At 34.4% G+C, this 24,595-nt stretch overlaps 1 protein-coding gene across 2 annotated transcripts in view; it reads left to right on the plus strand.

Moving 5' to 3' along the window:
- LOC105731215 (N-deacetylase and N-sulfotransferase 4) overlaps positions 1-22,266 on the plus strand; it is a 282,122-nt gene extending 259,856 nt beyond the window's left edge. For both annotated transcript variants that reach the window (XM_064383738.1, XM_012472890.2), the window contains exons 9-14: positions 957-1,080; positions 2,989-3,163; positions 9,094-9,264; positions 14,685-14,794; positions 18,465-18,567; positions 20,462-22,266. In XM_064383738.1, the coding sequence (XP_064239808.1) occupies positions 957-1,080; positions 2,989-3,163; positions 9,094-9,264; positions 14,685-14,794; positions 18,465-18,567; positions 20,462-20,581 (803 nt within the window). In that variant the 3' untranslated portion in view covers positions 20,582-22,266. The remainder of the gene's footprint in view (positions 1-956; positions 1,081-2,988; positions 3,164-9,093; positions 9,265-14,684; positions 14,795-18,464; positions 18,568-20,461) is intronic.
- Positions 22,267-24,595: the final 2,329 nt, after the last annotated feature.

Raw genomic sequence — 24,595 nt, forward strand, 5'->3', positions numbered from 1 at the left:
TATGAGAGTTATGATGACCTAGTCACTTCATGAGTTCTTTCTGCTATAGCTGCCAGTCTCTGGCCTAACTCTGAAGGAAATAAGGTTCAGAGATTACATTTGAGACTTCTGCAATGTGCACATAGGTGGGTTCTCACAGCTAGCCTGTTCTCTCTAGTGCTCCAATTATCAGGCTTGATTGTCATATTTTGCCAGGGAAGTCATTGAAGCAGCCAACTTTCTAGAGTCCTGCCCTCTTCTTTCAACCTTGCTGTGTAACACTTATGTTTTTAAGGAACAGTATTAGAATATACTTCCCTCTGGAATCTGTCTCACTGATTTCCCATCTAAATCACCCATTTTCTCATACGTTGGAAAGATATTCTGGTCTTCTCTCATTATTGCACCTGTCACACTATATCACAATTACTTTTGTATTTGTTCCAAGTTCATACATGGACTTTAAGTTCATTGAGAGCAGCAAATGTGTTTTCTTAATCAAGAGTTACGTTCAGGCCATACACAGAGGAGTATATCAACCTCTGTTGAATAGTTTGATTTCATTCATCTGAATGTCAATGCTAGTTGAAGACCCACCAGTTCAGATTCTGTGACTGATGATAAAGATGGAGACAGAGAAACCCATGCCCTTCATGCTTTAGCCATTCACCCGACTCCAGGAGGAAAGTTGAGCTGCATGACTTCTGCAGTGCCACACTAGTCCCATCATCAGTCTGCTTTACTTTGGCTATTTGCTAATATTAAATCAGGCATTTTGACAAATAGAATCGTGAAGACTAATAATAGAACACTTGGATTGTAGTGCATGGATTGCACCTAATTGATTTAAAAAAAAATAATATTGATACTGGAAATAGTTGATTATTTTAATATTACTTTTTCAGCAAAAAAAAAATGCTAAAATAATATTTTGTTTCTTATTATCATATAACCTTTTACCTTCTTTTTTGTAATAGGAACAACTGCACTTTATTTATTTCTTCTTATGCATCCTTCAATCATCAGCAATCTCCCTAGTCCAAAGACATTTGAAGAAGTTCAGTTCTTTAATGGCAACAACTATCACAGGGGAATAGACTGGTAAGAAAACAATAACAAAAAGTAAATTCCGTTATTAACACATGCCCAATCACTGTAGAGCAATTATATGTATGTGTGGCATCTGCATAATTATAGGATAAATTAGTTATGCTAAATTCTACCCACAGTGAATTAGAAACTAATTTATAATGTTGATATGTTTAATCAGTGTTGCCTATAATGTGATTTGGACAGTGCAATAATGATAATATTTTTCTGCTAAATTAATATGATTGAATAAAGAACATTATGGTGTATATTTCATCAGAATTATTTATAAGGGTATTTAAAATTCTCTTTAAGCATAGTATTATTTAACTGTGCCTAATTTTTTTTTTCTGAACACATAATTTGTCTTCACAACACTGTTTGAGGGAACAAATAAATCAGTACTTCATTTTATTTTACGGTTCGTGACATGTGTCTTCATTAACCACATAAAGTATGAATTTTATTATAATATAGGCTGATATTTATCATGCAAATAATAACAGCACATTTTCAAAATCATATCAAATTCTAGTCACACACATACATAAAAGAAATGTTAATTAGCACATGATAAATTACAAAAAAATAAAATCACAATATTTCCCCTAAACCAAAATAGAATAAACCTGATATTGGAAATAATTTTTACTCTGGTGATCTTTTTCTAGCTCTATTCCAATTTTCAAGAAAATATAGTCGTGAATTTAATTTCTAGTTCACAGAGTATATAAAGAAAATCTCACCTGAGGAAAATTTCCCTGAATGCACACATCTGCAGCATGGAAATCTGTGTGTCATCATCATGAATGAACCTGTTTACAATGAAAGACACTTTTTTTTTTTTTAAGAATCAGCTATAATTAGGGGTGAGCAGGTGCAATACCAGTGAGCAGATCAGGGTTCCCATTGTGGTTAGAGATGTGTCAATTCTGCATTTAGGACATTATATCCTACCTTACTTTTAAAAAGCTAAATAACCTTTGGAATTGCATGCAGGTTATTAAAAGCAGAAGGGCAATTTTCTCTGATCTGTGAGCACAAATGGAACACAAATTGTTTAGCGGGAATATAGATGAGACTCTTCATCACTCCACATTTGGGAAACATAACAAATGTCAAAGAGGAAAATAAGTGTCTTATATGAATTCTTAATTGCTCTCATTATTTATTTCTAGAACATTTGAGGGTGAGAGAAGTGATGAGCTGTAAGGAGGGTTACACACATAATTAAAGACTTGCACTGAATTAACCTCAGAACATATTGATTCCATAATCCACACACACAGGAATGTTCTGACAGCATATGGAGGAGTGAATCTACTGAGGCACCACAAGATCAACTGGCAGGAAATATCCCCTTAATTACTCTAGATAGACTATAATGTTCTCACATTGCTACATATACTACAAATTACGCAGAAATTGAGAAGGAAAAGGACAACCATGTCCTAAAATTGTTGGTGTTTTACAGCTATTCAGACTTACACATCTTTCTGTCTTGTGAACTTTAATCTCACTGAAGAATTTCTGCATTCAAGTTTGAAAACATACATTTACTATCTTTTAATATCAACTAAACAGTACAGTGTAATTTACTGTTTGCCAAGGGCAAATAGTATTTCTGGAGTTGACTTTTTACATCACAGAACATCAGCCCAAATTTATAATATTTTTCCTTTGATCCCTTATTGGCCTGCCTTTCATCTCACTCTTTCCCCTGACCAAAATGGGTCATTAGAACAAGAATATTTTAGGTTGTGTATAGAATTCAATGTGTATAGAATATCTATTTTTAAACTGTAACAGCATAATCAGAAATAACTATAAATGAATATTAAAATATTCCAATTATTTCACATTCAGAGTATGGCAAGAAAAATATTTTCAGATTAATTAATTGTCTTTTTCTGCCTTCAGGTATATGGACTTTTTCCCTACACCATCCAATACCACAAGTGACTTTCTGTTTGAAAAGAGTGCTAATTACTTCCATTCGGAAGAAGCTCCCAAACGAGCTGCATCTCTCGTTCCCAAAGCCAAGATCATCACCATCCTCATTGACCCCTCAGACAGGGCATACTCTTGGTACCAGGTATGGTCAGTTAAAAAATCTGCTAAAAGCATTCTGTTATAGCTTAAATGGAAGCAATGACAACCATAATACAACCCAGACACATGAAAAGTCAAATGTAAGAATATCTAAACCCCAACCCCCTGCCAAAAAGTATGAGAAATAGCAGCTGAATATTTAATTCATACCAAGTTGGCCAAGGACTTTCAAGCATAAAATAATTATTTAAAAAATCACACATCAAAGAATTAATAAATTTTCTAAACTGTGTTGGTTTATCAAAAATTAACAAATTAAAAGTTAGTATCTAGAGTACCTTTAACAAATACATGGTAAATGGCTTAGAGCCTTTATTTTGTAAAAGTTTCTTCAAATTTAATAAATAAATAAGGTATCAAAGTAGAAAAATAAGCAAAATGGACAAAAGGCACAGGTAAACAGTCACACACAAAAACAACTGTCCAACAATTTATGTGAAAAATGATTATCCCAATTGAAGACCAAGTCTCACTCTATCACCCAAGCTGCAATGCAGTGGGCTGCCTCTACCTCCTGGGCTGAAGTGATCCTTCTGCCTCAGCCTCCCAAGAAGCTGAGACTATAGGTACACATTACCATACTCACCTATTTTTTTATCTTTTTATATTTTTTGTAGAGATGTGGTTTCACCATATTGCCTAGGTTGGTCTTGAACTCTTGGGCTCAAGCAATCCACCAACCTCAGCCTCCCAAAATACTGGGACGACAGGCATGAGTCACCAAGACCAATCCATTCTTTTTTAATATCTTGACCACAATTGTGATATTTTTCCATGCTGTCAAGAAAGTGATTATAAAGATTCTCAAGTGTTCCAATAGAAGGTACACTGGGATATTTTCTGAAAAGTCATTTGGCAATAGTTACCAAAAAGGATGCAAAGATATTTTGGTGATGTGATTCCCCTTCTGGAATTGATGATAAGGGAAACTTCAAAAAGATGGACAAATATTTCGGAACATTGCAGCACTATCTACAAACATGATAACAAAAGTAAAGTACCCAACACTATAGATTTGTGTCATATTAAAATGGAATATTCTGCAGCAACATTTAACAAAGGTTTTAATTAATAAAATTGTAATTTAAAATGTTTATTTTAATGTGTAGATATTAATTAATCATAAAGAAATGTAATTAAACATTGTGAATGTACTGTGAGGAAGCATGTAAAGGTGCTCCGAAAACATTCTGTATGAAATAAACTTAAGACTTAAAACTGAAGGATGAGTAGATATTAACTGAGTGTAAGTAGAAGGAAGGTGGATTAGAGGACATAGTATACGTGAAACACATTGGATATAAAGAATCAGATCACATTTAAAATGTTAAAAAAAAATTCCACGTGGCTGGTGGAAAAATCCTAGGTAGAGACCTACAGGAAATGATGCAAACAGGCACACTAGGGATAGAAACATCTGGCTGCTGCCATTTTTTTGAGCAACTGAAAGCCTTTGAAAAATGGTAGCCAGTGTGTGACTACAAGATTTTCTTTTAGAAAACATCAAATTATCTGCTATTTGAAGAAATTGGAATAGGACAAATGACTCTTTGGAGAAATCAAATTTGAGGCTATTGCAATAGACCTGCTGAGATATGAAAGCACTGTAGACAAAAATGGTAAGTAGTAATTGAATGAAGAATAAGTATTCAGATATATGTAGAGATTAAAATCAACAGAATTTGATGAGGGCATAGTATCTAGGATCAAACAAATTTCCAATCTGGGCACTTAGATGATGGCCATACATTCCCATGAAAAAAGAATTACTGCATGTTATAGGAGGTGGTGGGGTGGGGGGAGGCTCAGGACTGAAAAAGTATAGATTATGATCATGATGAGTGAAATCCTTCATTATCAAAAGAACAGTAAAGTCAGCTGACCCTCTGGGGAGAGGTCTGAGCTAGAGACAGATATTTGTGAATCAGAGGTGTGAAGCCATGGCCATGTAAAAGGTGAAATCGCCTAAGGAGAGAGCCTAGAGATGGAAAGTGCAGAGCAGGATGAGGTGCCAAGAAAGACAAGAAAGTATAGCCAAAATAGAAGAAAAGAAATCAGGAGTGTAGTGACACTGAACCTGAGGGAAGGGAATGCTGCCAGATGGAGGGTGACAGCAATTCCAAAAAGCTGCTGAAAAATCAAACAGGCAAAGCCAAAGCAAAAGATGGGAGGGAGATGGAGCCCTTAGCAACAGAGTAAAAAGAGCAAAGCCAGATGGATTTTGGTGAATGAATAAGTAATTGGGGGTGAAGAAATAGAGGCAGCACTTGCAAAACACTCCAAAAGCGTGATTTTGAAGGGGTAAAACAGGACACAGTTTTATTACGAAGAAGTAGAAGTGGAATTGAGAAAATATTATCTGCAGTAGTGGTGATTTGAATTACGATAAGTCATTTCCAAAGAAAAAGAGAGGTTAAAGGCCCAGGAGAGAAAATAGGTAACTAACTCCGTGAAGATACAAGAAAGCATAGCTATAGCAAATGGCTTAGATTGCGGGCCAGGGGAAGCGCTGACGCCTCTTAACTTTTCTTGTGCTGGGATTCCGCTAGCTGTCTGTTGAGTCCTATGAACATGTCAAAAATCTATTTTAAAAGCATAAAACTAAATATATATACAAAAGAAACCGCCAAGTTGAAGTGTGAAATAATTTTTCAATCAGTAACACATTTTTTAATTAAATCATTAAATGATAAGTTCTAATGATGAGTCTAGTACTATAATAAGTTTGAAATAGCACTGACCTTAAGCAACATTTTGATACATCCTTAGATATATCTGGCGTCTTATCATGAGTAATAGGATATAAAATAACTGATTTTTATTGGTGGTAAAATCACAACCACAGTACAATAAATACGGTGGCTGTATTCTACATTCACAATTAATAAAATGCTCAATTTCATTCAGATATAACTGAAAACAAAGAGTATTTTTTTTTTCTTTTGCTAATCCAAGTTCATAGACAAACTATATTCTGTCAACCCGGAATCCCTGGGTTGAAACTTAAAGAATAGAAGAGGGGATGGAGGTAGATGCTGGCAAATTCAAAGTCCTGAGATAAGAAAATTGAAGTGAATATGGTGGTCTCTCCTTCCTTTGAGAAGCCTGGAATGAGTTAATTGATGAAAAAAGGGTGATAGTTTGAGGATACAGCAGTTTGAAAAGAGAAGAAGAATGAGGATATGAAATTATTGTACAGTGGTGGGATAAAGCTGTCAACAAATGTAAATTTGCCTACAACAGTGACGGCCTAATTGAAGTTGGTAATCTTGAAGGTATTATGATAACAGTGTATGTATACTAAAATCCCAATGATGCACGTGGATTTTGTATATGTATACATTTAGTGCACATACAAATTAATACCAAAGTAAAGAAGACTAAAGGGAAATTTTTAAAGAGTATAGTAGGATAACAAGTATTTTCATTTTTCCTTCTTTTTCTTGATTTTTCAAAATTTCCTTAATGAAAAATGTATTTTTTTATTAAAGAATACATTTTTTATTAAAAATACATTTTTTTCAGTATTACTGAAAACAAATACTGATGTACAGAAAAATGTGACATTGCAAACTGGAAGGCAGGTAGTTGGGATCCAAAAGAAACACTTCGATTGGAAGCAAAATTTATAAACTACCATCAGAATCTATCTAATCCATGAGTCAGTATTTCCCACAAGATATAAGAATTATGTCCTTTGCACTTTGTGAACACTCATTGCAAAGCAAGATAAATGTGTTTTTTAAGTATACCAAAAGCATTAAAATGTGAAGCTTTAAAGTTTCGAATTCAAACATTTGAGGAAAATTTTGAGCATTTCCCTAGCAGAAAGCATGGTCACTACTTAGAGCAGATTTAAGTGAATCTTTTTTTTCACATAGATTAAACCAGTTCAATAAAAGAGAATCTTTATGATGTGTGTGCCTCTCTGTGCTTGCTTTTCCAAATAAATTCTTTGAACATATATAGAGGTTTGAAAGGAATTATTTTTTCTGATAATACTTTTTATTGCTGTATTGCAGTCAGTAGGGCTCCACACCGCTCCACATTTCAAAATAATGTAGCCTATTACTTAGCTAGTCCTGTCTATTCAGTAAATACCATAAATTCTAAGCTCAGCAGGTATAATTCAGAAACTCCTACAAATGTCACCTGCCACTGTAATTTCTACCCCATATTTTTATAATGGACCTCGCAGAGGAGCGATAGTGCTATTTTTCCATAAACTATGTCCCTGTGCGACTTCATAGGCATATTTTTATGCTAATCTACTTTGTTGCAGGAATACAAAGAAAAGTTGGTGCTAAACTGGAAGAAGTCAATATGGAACAGATTAAGCACAGTTTCATATTATCACTGCTTCAAAAAAAATGTTTGCATTACTGTATGAAATATGTATATAATGTGTTTCTCATTCTTTATTGAAATTACATAATTTCTACACATTTTGTTAAACAAATTATACAATCTATACTCACCATAAGGTATATACATGTAAAAACGTCAATAAATGCACAACAATGAGAAGACTTCAAAGTGTATGCCACTAATTATTCTTTAACCATTTAAATTCCTAATCATCTTTACTTTTCTAGTTATATTTATTTCTAGATATATAAAAATTTATTTTTTCACCAATTCCTAATCATCTTTTCTTTTCTAGTTATTTTTATTTCTAACTCACATATAAGACCTATCACTCACACATAAGGCCAGCCATTACATAGCCATAACAGGGACCAATATACTTCCACCATTACCCTACACTAGAACTTTTTCAAATTCACTTTTAGAACTCTCTCAACACTTATTCCTGCACACTTCATCAACCTTCACTTAACTTAGATGATAAATTCCTCTTAGTTTTCATATGTGTTTGGTATTTTTTTCTGATTATCACAATCTTTCTCATTACATTTTAGCTAAAAAGCTTCAGCCATTGAAAAGTCCTTTCATTCGGCAGTCACAATTAATCACTTACTGGTCTGGCTGTCACAGCAAGTAACTTCTACCTGTAGTCAAGTAAACAACTTTATTTCATCTATTGTCTTCCACACAAGATCTGATTTCTTTGAAAAGAGTGATTATGTCTTATATCTTTTTATCTCCAGGATCTATCTCAGATCTTCGTTATAGTAAGAAGCTTACAAAGTGCTTGTTAAATTATATTGACTGTTAGATTTATCTCTCACTGAGCTGGGCTCTCTCTTGTTCGACAAATGGTGGTTTGGTGTGACACAGAGGATTTGACACTGAAAAGTAGAAGTGAAGCAGTATTCGTGAATTAGCAGGATTAAGTAGAAACCCATGTGAGACCAAACAGAAAGGATCTTGGGTGACATCAACATGAACATGACATCTAAACAAGCATGAGAAAAAAAACTAGCACCTGCTACACAGGGATATTGGGGAAATGTTAGAACCTGAAGGAATGGCTGTAATGAAACAATAGCCCAAGAAACATGTAAGACTATTCTTAAATAGATTATTCTTACAAAATCTAATTTTTTCATCAGGCTTGATTTGTCTGGTCTCTGACATCTTCTCATTCTTAATAATATCCATGAAGAAAATCCTCGCATGCTATCTCTGCTTTGCACCTAATCACTTTAGACACAAATATAACCACAAATTTATGTGCACACCACTTGATATATAGTGAAGGCTTGTAATTTAATGTACTTTCAAATAAACAGTGTGCCAATGCTTGTTCCAATATATGCAGTTTTCATTCTATTTCTTTTCATTCATTTTCATTCTAAAATTAAGTATCCAATTTTTTATTATTTTGTTGCATGAAGGACACACAGACACACACCAAACACACACATGCACATGCCCACCCATACACATATGCATATCTACACAGGCATTAACAAAAATCTAACTTTACAATTGACTTTCTCGTTAAAGCACCAACGATCACATGAAGATCCAGCTGCCCTGAGGTTCAATTTCTATGAAGTTATCACAACAGGACATTGGGCCCCATCTGACTTAAAAACTTTGCAGAGAAGATGCCTAGTACCTGGATGGTATGCAGTCCACATAGAAAGATGGCTAACTTACTTTGCTACTTCTCAGGTAATGTCCTGAAATTACTTTCTTCTGTTTATTATATCATGATTGTATTGCACTGATAAGCAGAAAATGTGAATGAACATTGCCACAGATGGTGATTTATAGTCAGAGACAATGATAAGTAAGGAAAAAGATGTACATTTTACATTTTTAATTTTATTAATACTATTAAAATGATAAATATCTCTAAACCACATTTTTGCAATCTGCTTATGAACAGTAGCTAGTCTCAAAGTGATAAATTCTCACACATGAGACATCATGTGACTTAACAGGCAACAACTCTAAATTACCAGTACATCAGCCAGCTAGACAACAGCTTTATGGAACACCACATGCAGATACCTACATGTTGTTTGTTCTGTGTGGCCCTTATAAGGAAAGAAGGTCACACACTAGACTGCCAAATGGGGAGTGTTATAATAGCTACAGGAACATGAGCTAGACCAAGAAATAAGGATTTTAAAAAGGCATCCATATCTTTTTTATATAAATTGGTCTTTTGTTACTATTATACATTAAGTTCTGTGATATATGTGTGGAACACGCAGGTTAGTTACATAGGTATACATGTGCCATGGTGGTTTGCTGCACCCATCGACCTGTCATCTACATTAGGTATTTCTCCTAATGCTATCCCTCCCCTTGCTTCCCACCCTGACAGTCCCTGGTGTGTGATGTTCCCCTCCCTGTGCCTATATGTTTTTATTATTCAACTCCCACTTTTGAGTGAGAACATGCTGTGTTTGGTTTTCTGTTCCTGTGTTAGTTTGCTGAGATTGATGGCTTCTAGCTTCATCCATGTCCCTGCAAAGGACATGAACTCATACTTTTTTATGGTTGCATGGTATTTCATGGTGTATATGTGCCACATTTTCTTTATCCAGTGTATCATTGATAGGCATGTGGGTTGGTTCTAAGTCTTTACTATTGTGAATAGTGCTGCAATAAATATACGTGTGCATGTGTCTTTATAGTAGAATGATTTATAATCCTTTGGATATGTACCAAGTAATGGGATAGCTGGGTCAAACGATATTTCTAGTTTTAGATTCTTGAGGAATCACCACACTGTCTTCTACAATGGTTGAACTAATTTACACTTCCACCAACAGTATAAAAGTGTTCCTATTTCTCTACATCCTCTCCAGCATCTGTTGTTTCCTGGCTTTTTAATAATTGCCATTCTAACTGGTTTGAGATAGTATCTCATCGTGGTTTTGATGTGCATTTTCCTAATGACCAGTGATGTTGAGCTTTTCTTCATATGTTTGTTGGCCACATAAATGTCTTCTTTTGAGAAGTGTCTGTTCATATCCTTCACCCACTTTTTGATGAGGTTCTTTGTTTTTTTCTTGTAAATTTGTTTAAGTTCCTTGTAGATTCTGGATACTAGACCTTTGTCAGATGGATAGATTGCAAAAATTTTCTCCCATTCTATAGGCTGCTTGCTCACTCTGATAATAGTTTCTTTTGCTGTGCAGAAGTTCTTTAGTTTAGTTAGATCCTATTTGTCAATTTTGGCTTTTGTTGCCATTGCTTTTGGTGTTTTAGTCATGAAGACTTTGTCCATGCCTATGTCCTGACTGGTATTGCCAGGATATTATTCTAGGATTTGTATGGTTTTAAGTTTTACATTTAAATCTTTAATCCATCTTGAGTTAATTTTTTGATAAGGCATAAAGAAAGGATCCAGTTTCTGTTTTCTGCATATGGCTAGCCAGTTTCCCAGCACCATTTTATTAAATAGGGAATCCTTCCCCGTTGCTTGTTTTTGTCAGGTTTGTCAAAGATCAGAGGGTTGTAGATGTGTAGTGTTATTTCTGAGGCCTCTGATTCATTCCATTGGTTATATATTTGTTTTTGTTTTTGTTTTTGTTTTTACCAGTACCATGCTGTTTTTGTTACTGGAGCCTTGTATCATAGTTTAAAGTCAGGTACCATGACACCTCTAGCTTTGTTCTTTTTGCTTAGGATTGTCTTGGCTACAAGTGCTCTTTTGTGCTTCCATATGAAACATCAACATCAACATAAAGGACTGCACACAAAAACCACATCTAAAGGTTATCAGCCTCAAAGATCAAAGGTAGATAAATCCACAAAGATGAAGAAAAAAGTGAAAAAGTGTGGAAAATTCCAAAAACTAGAATGCCTCTTCTCCTCCAAAATATTGCAACTCTTCCCCAGCAAGGCACAAAACTGGATGGAGAATGAGACTGATGAATTGACAGAATTAATTACCCACCTTCAGAAGGTAGGTAATAAACTCCTCTGAGCTAAAGGAACATGTTGTAACCCAATGCAAGGATGCTAAGAACCTTGATAAAGGTTACAGGAACTGCTAACTCTAATAACCAGTTTAGAGAGGAACACAAATGGCCTGACAGAACTGAAAAACACAGTATGAGAACTTTGTGAAGCACACACAAGTATCAATAACCAAATTAATCAAGCAGAAGAAAGGATATTAGAGATTGAAGATCACAAAGAATGTAAAGGAACAAATAAAGCCTCCAAGAAACATGGGACTATGTGAAAAGACCAAAGCTATGATTGATTGTTGTACTTGAAAGTGACAGGGAGATTGGAACCAAGTTGGAAAACACACTTCAGGATACTGTCCAGGAAAACTTCTCCAACCTAGCAAGACAGGACAACATTTAAATTCAGGAAATAAAGAGGGCACCACTAAGATACTCCTTGAGAGGAGCAACCCCAAGACACATAATTGTCAGATTTTCCAAGGTTGAAAAAAGGGAAAAAAATGTTAAGGGCAGCCAGAGAGAAAGGTCAGGTTACTACAAAGGGAAGCCCATAAGACTAACAGCAGATCTCTCTGCAGAAACCCTACAAGCCAGAAGAGAGTGGGGGCCAATATCCAACATCCTTAAAGAAAAAGATTTTCAAACAAAAAAAAGAATTTCATATCCAGCCACACTTAGCTTTACAAACAAAGGAGAAATAAAATCCTTTCCAGACAGGCAAATGCTGAGGGATTTGTCACCACCAGGGCTGCCTTACAAGAGCTCCTGAAGGAAGCACTAAATATGGAAAGGAAAATCTGGCACTAGTCCTGCAAAACACACCAAAATATAAAGACCGATGACACTATGAAGTAACTGTATTAACTAATGTGCAAAATAACCAGCTAGCATCATGATAACAGAATCAAATTCACACATAACTATATTAACTTAAAATGGAAATGGACTAAATACCCCAATGAAAAGACACAGATTGGCAAATTGGATAAAGAGTCAAGACTCATTGGTGTGCTGTATTCAGGAGAGCCATCTCATGTGCAAAGACACACACAGGCTCAAAATAAAAGGATAGAGGAATATTTACCAAGCAAATGGAAAGCAAACAGAAAGCAGGGGTTACAATTTTAGTCTCTGATAAAACAGACTTTAAACCCACAAAGATCAAAACAGACAAAGAACTGTGTTACATAATGGTAAAGGAATCATGCAACAAGAAGAGCTAAGTATCTTAAATATATAAGCACCCAATACAGGATCACTGAGATTCATAAAACGAATGCTTAGAGACCTACAAACAGACTTCAACTCCCACACACTAATAGTGAGAGACAGAACAATGAGACAGAAAATTAACAAGGATATTCAGGACTTGAACTCATCTCTGGACTAAGTGGACATAATAGACAACTACAGAACTCTACACTCCAAATCAACAGAATATACATTCCTTTCAACACCACATAGCATATATTCTAAAATCAACCACATAATTGGAAGTAAAACATTCCTCAGCAAATGCAAAAGAACAGAAATCATAACAGTCTCTGAGACCACAGTGCAGTCCAATGAGGACTCAGGATTAAGAAACTCACTCAAAACTGCACAACTACATGGAAATTGAACAACCTGCTCCTGGATGACTACTGGGTAAATAGTAAAATTAAGGTGTAGAAAAAGGAATTTTTTTTAACTAATGAGAGCAAAGAAACAACATATCATATCTCTGGGACACAGGTAAAGCAGTGTTAAGACGGAAATTTATAGCACTAAATGCGAACAACAGAAAGCTGGAAAGATCTAAAATCAACACCTTAATATCACAGTTAAAATAACTAGAAAAGCAAGAGCAAACAAATTCAAAAGCTAGCAAAAGACAAGAAATAAATAAGACCATATGAGAACTGAAGGAAATAGAGACACGAAAAACCCTTCAAAAAATCAACAAATACAGGAGTTGGATTCTGAAAAGATTAAGAAAATAGATGGACCACTAGCTAGACTAATGAAGAATAAAAGACAGAATAATCAAATAGACACAATAAAAAAAATGATAAAGGGGATATCGGCACTGATCCCACAGAAATACAAACTACCATCAACGAGTACTATAAACACTTCTGTGCAAATAAACTAGAAAATCTAGAAGAAATGGATAAATTCCTGGACACATACACCCTTCCAAGTCTAAACAAGGAAGAAGTCATATCCCTGAATAGACCAATAACAAGTTATAAAATTGAGGCAGTAATTAATAGCCTACCAACCAAAAACCAAAACCTGGGATCAGACCGATTCATAGCTGAATTCTACCAGAGGTACAAACAGGAGATGGTACCATTCCTTCTGAAACTATTCTAAGGAAATAGTTTGGATATATACCAAGTAATGGGATAGCTGGGTCAAATGGTATTTCTAGTTCTAGATCATTGAGGAATCGCCACACTGTGAAACTAATCCAAACAATAGAAAAAGTGGGACTCCTCCCTAACTCATTTTATAAGGCCAGCATCATCCTGATACCAAAACTTGGCAACACAACAACAACAACAACAAAAAAAAAAAAACATATCTTTTCTACTCTGTCTTCCAGGTCAGGGCAACTTGAAGCCCTAGCAGGTGGACCTCACCATTGACCTTTTTTCCAGTATTCCTTCAACAATTACGATATTACAGGGCAGTGATACAATGATCAGTAAGGGAGAGACAAACATTTCCCTCCCCTCTCTGTGTTTTTTTTAAAAATAATAAAAATAAAGATTAGATTTTCATTTGGATGACCACTATTTCTGAGCCCTAAGCTCCAGGGTTAGCTAATAGGAATTTGGTAGGCTGGGTAATTATCTGATTACACAACAAATGGAACATCATGTTTCTACTGAAGTACTAAATCAAGAAAGTGTCTATGTTTACTTCTGACTTACAAAAAGCATGTTAAGGGCTATAACTTGATAATTCACAAGAAATGATGCCTGTGGCAGACTTCATTGTTTATGTGAAAGGATGCAAGAATGACACATTCAAATGTATTCTAAGGAGGGCATATTTGCTTCCTATTCACATCGACCTAATTTATGAATGCCACAGCAGGTAAAGGAGGACCACACAGTCTATTCAATTTAATTTTGTTCTTCACAAAGTAGATTATTTTTGACTTTACAGTTGCTAATTATTGATGGACAGCAGCTGAGATCTGACCCAGCTACTGTGATGGATGAAGTCCAGAAGTTTCTGGGAGTTACACCTCATTATAATTACTCTGAAGCACTAACGTGAGTCTATTGTCATGCTTGGTTTTATTTCCATTATTTGCCGTCACAAATTATCACTGGTAGGTGTGTATATAACATCATTAATACTAACTATGAATGCATACATCAAAAGCTATCTACAAGCAATCAAAGGAGTATCCTCATTACTCATGTAGTGTTTCTCTTTTAAATACCAGAAATACTTTATTTTATAAAGTATATTTTATATTATGGCAAATTCTTCTTGTCGTGAGGTTTCCCTGTATAAATTTGATTAAGTAAATTTTTTACATGCAGAAAGTATCCTAGAAATTTAGATTACAGAGGTGAAAAAGATACTGTCTCTTCTTCCAAGTAATTTACAGGTTAGAAATGATATGCAATATTTAGGGCAAAATTGGGAAATGAGTATATTCATGTTTTATTCTGTATTTATTAAATTATTTATAACCAAATATAATCATGTATAGTGTTCTAGCTATTTATTGTTACATGACAAACCATCCCAAACCTAGTGGCATATAATGACCATCATTGTATTATGCTCATGGAATCTGTAGGTCAGGAATTAGACATGATACAGAAAGATGGCTTGTCTTTGCTCATGACGTCTAGAGCCACAGCCTGGAAGACTTGAATATCTGGCTGTGACTCACATGACTGGGCCCTGAAATCATCTGGAGTCTCCTTCACTCACATCTCTGAATCTTGGACTGAGGTGGCTCAAAGGCTGAGATCAGTGGGTTGAAGACTCTCCATGAGGCCTCCCTGGATGGCTTGGCTTTCTCACACTGTGGTGGCTGTGTTCCAAGAGGGAGCAATAAGTCAAGGGGGTATGGTGGTCCAAGACAGCCAAGTTCTTCTCTGACCTAGACCTACAAGTAACACAGCATTACTTAGGCTACATTCTATTTGTTACAATAGTCACTAAAGCGATCCAGATCCAAGGGGAGCAAAACAAGGCTGCACCTCTTGATGGGGTGTGGGAAGGTCACCAGTGGGAAAGAATGTGGGATGGAAGATATGGTTGCTGTCATCTTGAGAAAATAAAACCATATATTTTTGTAATTTAAAAATGGGGAGAGATGTAAAAGAAGCAAAATGACAAACAAAAACAAGCAGCCAAAATATACCTTAAAAGGGCATGTACTTTACTCATGAAAGACTCCCACGATGTCTGATATAAAGCTTGTTAAATTTTAGACAAACTTCTAACAAGCCCAATTGTTTAATTTCCCAGTTCACAGCAGATTAGAATCAGCAATTAGACAATTAGGGAGGCTAATAGAGGGACAGGAAAAGCAGTAATAAGATTGGGTTGTTCCTTATCCAGTAAAACAGCCTTAATGAAGTTTTTACCTACACATGGAAATAACAACACAAGGCATACTCCTGTTAATTAAGTAAACAAAGCTTCCTATAATTTGTTTGTATTAATAGTTACTGATGTTGGCTTTCTTCCCCTGCCTGTAGTTGAGGTAATGTTTCTATCCTGTTCATGACAAATAGTTGCTTTCAGTTCAATAAACCTGCAAAATCATACTTTTGAAGGAGAGATTACAAACAAGTACATAATAGATGGTTTTAATATGTCTCACACATCACAAAAATTAATAACTATAGTGATGTTCAGTAGAATAAAAAACTCAAACAGCAACCAACTCATGTACTAAAAGGTGTCTAACAGTTATATTGAGGAAGGCTTTGCATCTTCATTTCACAATTTCATGCCTGCTAAAGTAAAACCATAAAGCAATGAATTGATGTAACTTAGAGAGGATAAATGTCCTTTGTTAGACTTAAGGCATATGAAGTTGCCAATGCAATAAATGAAACCAGGACAGCAAAATCATGTAGATTCAAGGTTATGACAACCCTATCTAAAAAAATGACTTTCAATATTCTGGATGGCTCTCCTTTCTCTGATTGTATTAAGCTGTGCCTCACAACAGCTGCTGTGGAAAGCAAGGAGAGACCACAGCCCATCCTGAGACCTTGGCACTACCTGAGAGCAAAGGAGATGCTCTCAGCATGTGTATAAATATCTTGACTTTGCTGCCAGGGCGGTATTTTACCTTAATGCAGTTAAATATTCTCATCCTGAGGCAGAAAACGCTGTTTAGGGACACTGTTATGCCGACTTCCTCATCTCATTTTATACAGCATGCTGAATTGTTTTTCCTCTTGGGAAATTAATGAAAACAGGAGAAAGGACTGTGATAGGCAAAGAGCAGATTGAAAAGTCCAGGTTAGAAATGACTCTGTCTCTCTTTTATCCATTTAACTAGTGATGTATTTAATTTTAATTTACAACGTGTACTAGGACAACTTGGATTGCAAGGTTCAGGTCTCTAATAACAGGCTGGGCAGGGAACTGTGAAGGAAACTTCTCTCTCCCACAAAATGAATTCACATATGTGCAGAGGCAAATTGCAGGTGCACCGGTATTATAGGAATGGGCCCAGGGCAACAAAATATTCTGCAACTAATTAACTTTACATCCCAGTCACTTATGCTTCATCCTTCTAAAACATCTGCTGAGCAACAAAAATGCAAACCTTTTTGATGTGTTATGCATGCATCAAGTTCCGTAGTAATGAACTTAAAATTTCCCTTATTTGGTTCATTCTTCCATTTTTCCTGTCTTGTTAGTCCTAAACAAAAATCCTTATATATTTGACTTTTAAAAACTAATTAGGCCACACATCCCTTCTTTTGTAACTCAGTGCAGGCAGGGTAGCAAAACAACATTAGAGTTTTCTTTAAGAGTATAGGTACCTAGGCCAGGCACGGTGACTCAAGCCTATAATCCCAGCGCTTTGGGAGAACGAGGCGGGTGGATCGCCTGAGGTCAGGAGTTTGAGACCAGGCTGGCCAACATGGTGAAACCCCGTCTTTACTAAATACACAAAAAAATTAGCCAGGCATGGTGGCCCATGCCTGTAATCTCAGCTATTCGGGAGGCTGAGGCAGGAGAATCGCTTGAACCCGGGAGGTGGAGGTTGCAGTGAGCCAAAATCACATCACTTCATTCCAGTCTGGGTGGCAGAGTAAGACTCTGTCTCAAGGAAAGAAAAAAAAAAGATTATAGATACCTGGTTATCCAATAGATTATCTGCCTTTAGCAAAAGAAGTAAGAAGTTGTCTAATCTTCCACTTTATTTTTACACTTCTAATTTGTTTTTAAAAAGTGTAAGCATTTGGAACTGTAAAAAAATGCAGTATTTTGCAAATTGAAAGCTTTAATTCATGTTTGTATTCACAGAAGTATAGCTACATTACATTCAACCCCTTTAATGTATACTGATAAATGACTTCAAATAAATCTGTTAACATATCTTTGAAATCATATCCGTAAGCAAATAAAATATCCCAACGTTCCTTTGTATAATGGGCTGTAATTTTAGTGATTGCTCTTTGATCTTTTATGAATAGGTAAGCTAAGGAATTTAAGTTAAAAAGTTTAACATAAAATTAAACCAAAGATCTATGTCTTTTTTCATTAGAGTATAGCTACTTAAAATAGATAATAACATATAGCTTCTTTCATCTCAGCCCCTCTCGAATCAGCTAAATACATGTCTGTAAAAATAGGCATATAAAAATACATTTCCTTTATTCAATTGGTGAGGCTCTTTCACTGAAAATTACATATACAGTTTATAATCATTCTGTTTTTTATGTATTGTAGGTTTGATCCCCAAAAGGGTTTTTGGTGTCAACTACTGGAAGGAGGGAAGACAAAATGCCTTGGAAAAGGCAAAGGCCGAAAATACCCACCTATGGATCCAGAGGTAATATTCTCTTAATCTTTGAATTACTCTAGCAAAAATATTTGCAAATAGCTATTTAAAAACTAGTAACAATCAATTTCCTTATTTTTTCTGCTCTTTCTTTGCCATTAATAATTTTATATACTTAGAAAATGATAGAGGTAATTGACACATAGATAACTGATAGGTAGTAGATAGATAGATAGATAGATAGATAGATGAGATAGATGAGTAGATAGATACAAGGATTAATATACATTCCTAGAAATTCTTTGCTGTTTGAATACAATTCAAACATAAATATTTACTGAAAACTGACTCCTTTCCAAATGCTAAAGCGCTTAAATAGTTTACTAAACAAGTGATTTTTGGATAGAATATTCAAGCACTGTTATCATATATTCGATACAGATATCCAATGCCTACATTACAGGTGGAACTGAGCTAAGCAATGGAAAGAATACAAAGATAAAAGAGTTATGAACACACATTTATTACAGGATAAATAAATTAGTGGTATGCACTGATTTGTAATAGGGGGATAAAACATGAAACAATGATAAAACTAGAAAAGGGCAGGAAAATATCTCAATAGAAGAATAGAATATGAGAAGAAATGCCTTATCTAGTAGATTAGGCTTGCAAAACCAGCCAGCAGTTGGCTCAGCCAGGTTTCATACATATTTCTCTTACGGCAAGGTGGGCAAAGGGGTGCAGGTGATTCATGGGTTACTATAGAAATAGCTGTACCACAAGGTGCTTAAACTACATTTTTGAACAGAATAATTTCAAAAGAGTTTCAGAAATCACTTTAATCCACCAAGAAATCAATGTAATGTTCCCACTACTACTATAAACATCTTATCCGAAATGTGAAGTGTTTGCAATCTGGTTTAAGGGAAGAAACATAATGAAATATCTGGTGAATGGTCCAAGATGAAATGTAGTTGTCTTAAATCCATTTCCACAGTATACACAAAAGTTGCTAAGGGAGTTTTACATGGAAAGGCCATTTGTGTTAAAATATTGAGGAGGGCTTAAGAGAGATGGAGGAACTTGGGCCAAATGGAAAACAATGAAGGAGCCATTGTTACCTCTGCCAGCAACAGGAAAAGTGTTTATCTCTCATTTTATCAAAGAGACAAAACTCTCTGCCAATTGGGTTATAATATGAGATAAGTGACAACCAGAAAGAAATTCCAATTAGAAATGTCCTGGTTTCCAGAAATCTATGTAAATGAAAGATAAATATAAAACCAAAACCATTCATTTTACTTAGAGTTTCTCTAATAAAGGCCCATCTCTGCAGCCTGATTAGAAATATAAGAAATTATATTTAAAACGAGTCAAGCTTCAGAGACCTTATAATATTTTGGAAGTCAAAAGCTCTTAGTGACTAAAAAAATATATTTCAGTCCTCAGTAAATGCAGAAATATTGTACGTAATATTGCAAGTTATTATTTGTAATAGTGAATTTTAGTTTTTATTGTTACGCTTTCATTTAATTTTTGTCTTATTGCCCAGTTTTCAGATAAAATGTATGTATGTTTATCTAGCTTACTTCTGTAAATTTAATTCCTCATGAGGTCCCTATCCCATTTATCTCTAGTATTATACTCCTGTCATCGTTTTTTCTTCCTGTGGAGACTTCATATATCCCACAATAAATACGTGCCATAATGACAGATAAGCCACATGCAATGTACCTGGTCCTATTTCTGTTTTGCAGCTACACATTTGCCAAATATTTTCAAAAGGTAAAAATAACTGATACTTGAGGAAAAATACAAGAAATATGTTGTAGACTCCTGTATTATAATAGACACATTCCTTAAGAAATATACATTACAAAGTCCTGTTTGATGAAACGAAGAGCTTCTTTCAAGTTCTTCTTTTTTCTTTTTTTCTTTCCAGTCTAGAAGTTTCCTCTCTAATTACTACCGAGATCATAACGTGGAACTATCCAAACTGCTACACAGACTGGGACAGCCTCTGCCATCATGGCTGAGACAGGAGCTGCAGAAAGTGAGATAGCACTGGAGACAAGAACCAAGCCTCTCAAGATACTTTTAGTGTTAAAAAAACAAAAACAAAAAACAAAAAATTCCAACCTTTATTCTGAAGCACTTGTGATTGTCAACAAAGAAATGTGTGAATAAATTTCTTTCAATCTTTTTCATGAAATGAAAACTGTTATATATGCACGCACTGACAATTACTAGCATCAATCCCTGTGTAAGCTTTTGGAAGATAATGTGGGGGGTTGTGGCATTATCCAGTTTCTAGTGTAGAGATCATAGCACGGCCCATATCCTTAAGCATAAGGTTTCAGATACTCTACATATGACTGATAATCTGGATTATATACAAGGGATCAATTAAATTTTTGAGGTAAAAATAAGGACCGAGGTATCAGTAAATGAAGTTAGTAGTAATTCAATATTTGAATTAAGGGCTAACATCTTCCCCTTGAGAATTTAAAAACAATTTTGCTTTTATGACGAGAAGGAATTATGTAACCCCGTATTCTTATATTTGAATAATTATTCTTTATTATATCAGGCTACATGTTTTTTTTTCTGCAGTGACTCCTCTTTATTAATTTTTTTGACTTGCCAAAAAAGTTGTGAAGTTATAGTTTCCCATGTTTTTTGTGTGTTTTTCTTCTGTAAGAGGGGACTATCTAAAAGCTTCCATATTCACTGATATTATTTTATCTGGCAGCACGTGCCTTTTCCAGTGAATTTGTCATTATAATTCCAGCAAAACCTGTTAAAGTTTTTTAGAAAAAAAAAGAGTGTGAAACTGTGTAATACCACTGTTACGTCTAAGGCCATCTTTAAGTGGGTCCAGAATCTTACCATACTATTAATCTAGATATTTCCACCTTGATAATGATATAGTATTTATATATTTTTCACTATCCGAAGTATTTCACTATTAGAAATAAAGCTTTATTGATAAAATATGAAATGAAAGCACCAAGATGTGTTTGCAGATATAGTGAGGCAGTGTGCCTTCTATGTAGTATATGTCAATCTTTTTAAAGCATGGATTTTTTCATATATATCAATACATCTACTATTGTAGAAGATTATGTTTTTAATGCCTATTTAAAAATATATATATAATCCAAATCTTACCTCTTGAAACATTACTAATTCTCTAACATAAATCCAATTTCTCAGCTACTCCACCCAGATGTTAATTTCTGGAGAAGTGATGTTCTTTCTGTTTAGAGTTATAGGTTCTTTTCTTATTTAGAGGTTATTGTAAAGCTAGTTGGATTTTTATTTCATTTGTCAAAGATGATATATTAATATTTTGTTAATTTTTTCAGTAATACATGAAGGTAAAATTTCAGCAGAAAAGTAAATCAAACTGACTTTGATAACATTACCCAACAACCTATTCTTCCTCCAGAGTAGTTTTTCTTTTGGCTGTAGATAACACTACTTTTTTCTTATAATTTGAGAAATTATGCTTGCAATAATAGCAAATCAAAGATCTGTATTTTTCTTTATTTGTTTGTTGCTGTTGATTTTTAAGTGAACACATCAAATTTATGTGTCCTAATTTAGGGATTCAGCATCCAACTTTACATTTATACTTCATTAAGATTGTTCGTTTTTCTATTGTTTCTCGGCAAAAGGATCTTGATCTGTTTCAAAAAATGTAAGACTTTTCTTGTACATGAATTAATATAAATCACAAATGCGTTTGTTGTTCCTCCTGTTAACTGTGAGACTCAAATTCTCCACCTTGTTGTTACATGAGTAAGTGTGTGCTTCACAGTATTTTATTAAACACACTAAAATCACAGTAACCGTATTTACAGCTCTAACATTTGATTGATTTATTCATTAGTTTCCTCCAATCTATAATTCTTTCTTTTTAAAAATAGAGATTAACTTTTTTCAAGTGGGATAAAAATAATATTTAAAGAAAAAAAGGAAATTGTTTTACATCTCAAGTACAATCTATGTAACTCAATGTTCTCCAACTTACCACCTGCTATTTAAAAGTATAACTTATTTTATGCAATTGTTATTGTTTTCTAAATAAAGTATACAGTATCAGTTAGCTGTCTACAGATATGTGGGAGCAAAATTTGCCCCAAATTCAACTAGTCTTTTCAAATTGATTATTTTAATCAGTGTGAATATTTTTTTCATTAAGGTTGATAATGAAGAAAACAAAAATAAATTTTCATTATATAATTCATCTTCATCTTACAATAAACTATTAAGAGGAACTCTGGGCTGTGAGATTATAATAAATCAGGAAAAAATTAATATTTAAGAATATCTTGTTTTTCCCAATTTTTACCCATGGCTGTTAGAGAATTATTGACTCAAGATTTTAATACATGTAATTTTTTAAAACATTAAATAAATTTGATCTCACGGTCTTCAATAATATATTTTTTAGTAGTCATGAATTTTATTTATGCTATCCATAAGTAAAAAAGTGACTACAATGAAGTTACAGAAATGGAGAATTGTAGTTCTTAGGCTAAATTCAGACTGCTTGCTTAAAATTTCTTTTAATTTCTACTAATAAATGTGAGACATCACAATCCATAGGCAAAGCAATTAAGTAGAGTAGTATATGCATCTCCCAAATAAGGTGTCAAACTTTCAGTGGCATCTATTCCATAGTATAAATAGAGAGATTGTGTCTCAACAAAAGCCACAATAAAACAGCATGGTGGGTCATAAAGCAAAAGAAGTTTCTCGATAAATATCGCTGTGAAATAACAATACCTTAGAATCCTATACACCCTCTTCACCATTTTGAATGACATACTTTCTTAAAAATTCTAAAGCAAGCTAGTTTCTCTCCTTTCCCTTTTTTTATAATCCAGTTGCAGATTTTCATTACTTCACATTGATAAAGGCAAAAACAGTATTTGATTGTTGTCTTTATCAAAATGTATGCTTACCGAGTAACAGTCTCTAAAAATCATCTTACAAAACTCATCCCAAACCAAATCTGTTTGTATTTAACAATGGCTCAAAGAGAATTAAATAACAAGGAAGAATGCTAGTGAGAAAAATGTATACTCTTTTTATCACGTATTTTTGTAGAAAAATAGCTTTTAGTCTAATATGAGACTTTGTAACCCTCAATTTTAACAAACCTATCAATTTACCCTGTGTAGTGTTGGTTCTTCCATCTCACTGTTTTAATATAATGTTACACATTGACCATGAGTACTGCTTCATTTTTAATTACTGACAACAGTTTTTAGAGGGAAAGATATCTTAAAAGTTCAGTTTCTGGTGGCTAGAAAATAAAATTGTTTCCTTGATGGAGGTACCTCAAAAATAATGCTGGTCCAATATTCCAAAAAGAAAAGAATCTATTAGTCCTGCAAGTATAATTTTCTTTCAAGAATATGAATACAGCTTAGCTATGGACACACACACACACACATACACACTCACACACACACATTATATGTGTATAATGCAAATGTATATGCATATATGTGGTGTCGGAGAAACTTCAACTAGTTTTTGACCACTGAAATTATATTTTCTGTGTCAGCCATTGAGGTGGGTGGGAAAAGCAGAGAGAGAGAGAGCTCTGTATTTACTGAAATTGTTAAAATAACTGATGTAGTACATGCATAGCATATCATTGGTTCTCACTTCCTCAGAATAAATACTACTGCTGGTATGGTCACTCTAGCCCTGTTGTTTCTCCTCTGAAATCCAAGGCTTTAATCAATAGTTGATTCTTTACCTTTTTTTTTTTTTAAATCTTTCTTCACTGTATACATATTCCCTGAATTTTAAACCCTTAACAAGGATAACCACAAGATTCTGAGAATAGGCTTTGGATATCTGAATTCTCATCCCATTTCTACCTGTTACTAGCTACTAGCTGGATGGCCTTGAACTATTTGTGGAACTTTTCTAAGCCAGTTTGTAAAAAATAGACAACAATTACTCTTTGGGTTTTTGTAGCCATTAATTGAAAATATGTTTAAATAACTTAGCACAATGCTGATGCTGTTGTGCGGGAACATGTTAATTACAA

The sequence above is a fragment of the Aotus nancymaae genome, unplaced genomic scaffold (assembly GCF_030222135.1).
Source record: "Aotus nancymaae isolate 86718 unplaced genomic scaffold, 86718_ANA_hifiasm-v0.15.2.pri h1tg000033l, whole genome shotgun sequence".
NCBI lineage: Eukaryota > Metazoa > Chordata > Mammalia > Primates > Aotidae > Aotus > Aotus nancymaae.